The 4,891-nt window shown below is 31.5% G+C and overlaps 1 protein-coding gene across 1 annotated transcript; it reads right to left on the bottom strand.

The window, feature by feature from the left end:
• Window positions 1-2,697: 2,697 nt before the first annotated feature.
• Window positions 2,698-3,559, bottom strand: LOC142523063 (RAF-like serine/threonine-protein kinase PRAF). The gene is made up of 2 exons (XM_075626702.1): window positions 3,300-3,559; window positions 2,698-3,206 (listed from the first exon to the last, which is right to left on the bottom strand). The coding sequence occupies exons 1-2, from the start codon at window positions 3,445-3,447 to the stop codon at window positions 2,740-2,742; spliced, it is 615 nt and encodes a 204-aa protein (XP_075482817.1). The 5' UTR covers window positions 3,448-3,559; the 3' UTR covers window positions 2,698-2,739.
• Between the last annotated feature and the right edge of the window lie 1,332 nt (window positions 3,560-4,891).

Below are 4,891 nucleotides of genomic sequence, written 5' to 3'. Positions count from 1 at the left end.
TATGTGCATGGTGGGGAAGTTGGTGAAAAATCCCCAATCAAAATATTTTTTTAGGTTCACTCCCTACCCACAAAATTGTGGTACTATGTCATACAAAATATGGTACACTTCATGTGGAAATGTGGTACTAAAAAAATACCCAGGGACTAAACACAAAAATTTTCCCGTGCATGGTCTCCAAGCTTGCATGAGTGGAGATGCTTCATTTGTCACATCAATGTGGACCTTATGTTTTCATCATCCATAGGCGTTTTCAAACGTCGTATAAAACTAATAAAATAGAAAATTCAAATTGAAAAATCCAAACATCGAACTGAACTAAATCAAAAGTCAAATTTTCTATTTTGAATATAAATTTTAAAACCAAAATTTATTTAGTTTTGTTTCGAATTATATATATTAAAATCGAATCGAGCGAAAAATCGAATTTCATTAAATTAATAATTTTATTTATATTACATATTTTTTAGATGATATTTAGATAATAAAAAATCATTTTGAATAATTTTTTTATGTATTCTTATTTATTTAATTTATTTAGATTTTACATTTAAATATTTACTAAAAAAATCATATGAAAAACTAACATATTATATTTTACAATATATTTATGTTATTAATTTAAATAATTGTACCAAAACCGAATTAATCGACCAAAATAACCTAAATGTTTTGGTAAAAAACCGAACCGAAAGAAAAATTTTTGAATATTAGATTATATATTTTTAAAACTGAAAAACGAAATAAAAAACCGCAAACCGAACTAATCTATCAATACCACTAATCATCCCTCATCACAGAAAAAAATGGGGCTTTTTCCTTTTTCTTTTCCATAATAATTTCAAATTTCTTATAAAAAGAAAAATTAAAACTTATATATCTCATTCAAAATCTGAATTTTAAATTATATCTAAATTCATAATTGAATTTTCGAACTCATGAAAAAACACCGGTGCCCAATTTTATACCGAATCGACTCATATTTCTTGACTCGATCATTGATCTCAATAAATTTTTTTTTGCGCATTTAAACTTAAGAATTATATTAAGATTTAATGTTAAATTGAGAGATATTTAAACTTGAGATTAGATTAATTTTTACTTCATTTAATTTTCTTTTATATCTCCCAAAATGTCAAAATAATTGGAATTGTTCCAGGAGTCGAGGCACCAGCTGTAATGGGCCATGGAGTATACCGAACTTGAGAATATAATTAATGCTTTGCATCAGCCACGTCCAATAATTCCAACTTCATTTGGCTTTTCTTTCATTTGTGTCAAAGTTAGGGTTTCAATCTCTCCACTTTCCCAGTTCCATATCTTCCATTGAAGGCGATTGATGTTTCTGTCTTAAATTTTTCGACATATTTGCATATCCTTAAGCTATGGATAATTAAGTTTCCCGTTCGTCCCGTACACGCAACTTCAATCTCCTGCGCTGCATCTTTCACCCGATACCTATCAACATATGTAACACGGATACAATTAGATCATATTTGGATCGACAATTTAAGTTTTACGAATAGATTCGATCTCACAAAAGTTTGTCTTTCATAAGACAGCCTCACATATCTTTATTCGTGATCATGTCCATATTTGCAATAAAAAGTAATATATTTGACATAAAAAATAATACTTTTTCGCGGATGACTCATATAGAATATCTGTTTCACAAAATTGACATCGTCTCACATGAGTTTTAAGACTTTGATGTCATATATGACAGGAGTCCTTGGCTCGGGGAAAATTTCAAACTATCCTTAAGGTAGTAACATCAATGTTGCATGCAAGAGAGTGAAATTCATTGAAAAATCAATATACTTTACATGTAGATAAACTCTTAAATTTTTCGAAGACAAAAACATATTGGGCCAATTATGGGTTCAAGAATCATGATTCTTACAAAATGGTTCTGGAAAAGGTAAGAAAATAGTAGATCTTGATAAGTTTTATTGAAAACAACTCCTAAAATAAAATAAAATAAATATATTTCAAAACCCTTAAATTGTTATTGAGAAAATGAGCCACAAAAAAAAAATAAAAAAAACCTTGCGTACCTTCACTATCTTATCCACCTCGAAGCTGTCATCACCCTTCGTTCAATTACAAATCATGGAATCCTTCTGAACCTGCAAGAAACCAGATGAATGAATTTAAAAAGATTGCAAAAATTTAGAAATATTTACTACTATAAATAAATAATAATCCAGCAGAAAAAATGAAATAATATTTAAAAAAAAATTAAAATGAAATTATTCTTGGTATAGACGAAACCATGAAAATCAGTTCCATTTAACAAAAATTCAAATGTGACTCCAAAAATAAATAATAATTCAACATCACAAAAAAATAATAATTCGGTAATAAAGAATATTATTCAAATAAAATAATTCTTGGTTCTCTGAAAATTGTCGACGCAACCACGACTAACTTCCGAGAAATAAATTTTGAATTACAGCCAAAAACGGAAAGAAAAAAAAAACTAAAACTAAAAAATATAAAGAACAAGCCATTCAAATGATTTTCTGAATACGGAGACTCGATTTTCATTATATTTCCACGCAGTGGGATCGATAAAAATGGATCCCTTTTTTTCTATTTTTTAATTAATAATACACAATCCAGATTAATTATGCATCATTTTACATCATTAATATATACCTTTTTCTTGATTTTTTTTCCAAAATTTTCCCCATATTTCTCAGTTGGATTACTTCCATTTCCCCTGGAAAGATTTAGTTATTGCCAATTATTCCCACAGTGAATCAGATAAACACGGCCACCATTTCCATGATGGTGGCATGCATACTGATGGTAAGGAGATTTCCCGGCGACTTTCACGACGTAGGACGGCGGCTGCTTGGAGACGTGGGGGATGTGTTTCCCACTGGCGGAGCTGGGGCACCGAGGCGGGACGCCGCCAGTGACGGCGGCATAGCAGAAGGGTGATTTGGGTGAGGTGAAGGAGACAGTTGAGGGAGGTGGAGAGACCTTTTTGGTGGGCTTGGGGGCGGAGAGGAAAGCTCTGATCTTGAGAGAGGAGACCGGCGAAGACGACGCCACCGCCGCCCGGTCGTACTCCTCGATGAGATTGGCGAGATCCTCGTCGGAAGTAATCGACACCAATGCGTCCAGATCTTCAGACGGCAATTGGCACCTCAAACTCACCGCCGTTCCACACATCTCCGCTAATTTCAACAACAGCTCTACACCAAAAAAAATCAAACGCAACAAAATCCTTAAATAACACAAAGAACACAGACATAATCTTTGAATCACTTCAAAAATGGGAAAATTACCCGAAAAAGAAACAGTGCGTTCCACAGAAAGAACACGGGTATCGCCGCCGTGGTACCGCAGCTTTCCGTCGGGGTAACGGGGGAGGATCCGGCCGCCGTAGCTGCACATGAACTTGATGGGTTTTCGGGAGAGATCATTTCCGACCATAACTTTCACTTTTTCTTGGATTTCTTTGGGTAAAAAAGCGGGCTTTAGAGGAAGAGAGACTTGATTTGAAGTTTTTGCTCTTCTTCGTCTTCAAGCCTGTGTATGGTAATACTGAGCACTTATTTATAGAGGTGGGCTAAGCTAGTGCAAGTGTGAAAAAACAAATAATTATTTAAATATATACATATATATTATTAATTGTGAGGACATGATAATAACTACCTGGAGAGGACACCAACTATTTTTTTACAATTTTACTCTTATATGATACTAATATTACACTTTGTTTTATTTTTTAAATTTCAACACACATTTTTTTTTCAACCATTCAAATATCAATTTAATCCCTCCATAATTTATAAAATTTCACTTTAGTCCATCGATAATGATAAAAAAAATTATACAAACATGTATCGCGTGTGCAGAATAACCAGTATATATAATTGGTTACTAGGATGGCAACGGTCCGAGTTGCGGCGGGTTTGGTCAAATACGGAATCCGTTCTGCCTTCCTTTAAACCATCTCACCAACTTGCGAGGTCCAATGCGGGTTGATTCATTGAACTCCTCAAAAATATATAATTTTATATATTTAATTTATAAAAAATTTAAAATTAACAAATCATTAAATTTATGTTTAAATTTATATTAATAATATTCAGAACAAAAATTTTTTATCATAAGTTAAAATATACCAATTTGTATTCAACTGATAACAAAAAAATTTACGATGATATATTTTCATATTAAACTTATAATAATAAAACAAAATAATTTCAATTCAAAAATTTTATAAACTAAAATTATATATAAGGTATTAATTATTTAGCCTAAAAAATATAATATTATCATTAATAATATCTAAACATATATATTTTATATTTAAAATGTACATGCAGATTTTGACGAGACGAGTTCGACCAAACTCAACACCCGTTTCAGACCCACTACTAGACCCGTTAGGCTGGGTCTAAACCCTCCCCCGCCTTAATATTGAATTTAAACCCGATCTATTTTCATTCTTATGTGCATCTAACTAACTATTTATATATGTAAAATGAAATGAAAAAAATTACTTTTGATATATAGGTCGAGTCAGCTTAAACATCCTTCTCACTAAGTTGATGTGTGACTTACAAGAGGTTTGATATATTTATTTTTAATGTTTTATAAATACAATGAATTTTATATTAAAATACATATGTTAAAAATAAATGTTACTATTTTTGGATATGAGGATGAGAAGTTGGAATCCAGAAAATAACAACCCGTGAAATAGAGTTGGCCATGTGTGGATAGATTCCCATGTTCGTGGGCCCTAAGGTTAATTTCTAAAATCTTTCCATGAATAATAAGAAATCAAGTTTTACTTAAAAAAAAAAAAAAACAAGAAGAAGAAAAGAACACACTTTTTGGTCAAGTTTTACTTGCAGAGAGCTGGTCT

Source organism: Primulina tabacum, chromosome 13, assembly GCF_025594145.1.
Source record: "Primulina tabacum isolate GXHZ01 chromosome 13, ASM2559414v2, whole genome shotgun sequence".
In the NCBI taxonomy this organism is placed as follows: Eukaryota; Viridiplantae; Streptophyta; class Magnoliopsida; order Lamiales; family Gesneriaceae; genus Primulina; species Primulina tabacum.
The sequence above is the reverse complement of the archived record's forward strand: the minus strand, read 5'-3'. Positions and strand labels throughout refer to the sequence as shown.

Bases quoted from the DNA above. Each gene is read 5' to 3' on its own strand.
- LOC142523063 (XM_075626702.1), bottom strand. From the start codon at position 3,447: ATGGTCGGAAATGATCTCTCCCGAAAACCCATCAAGTTCATGTGCAGC. The intron at 3,207-3,299 runs GTAATTTTCCCA...TTTTTGGTGTAG, and splicing joins ACGCACTGTTTCTTTTTCGG to AGCTGTTGTTGAAATTAGCG.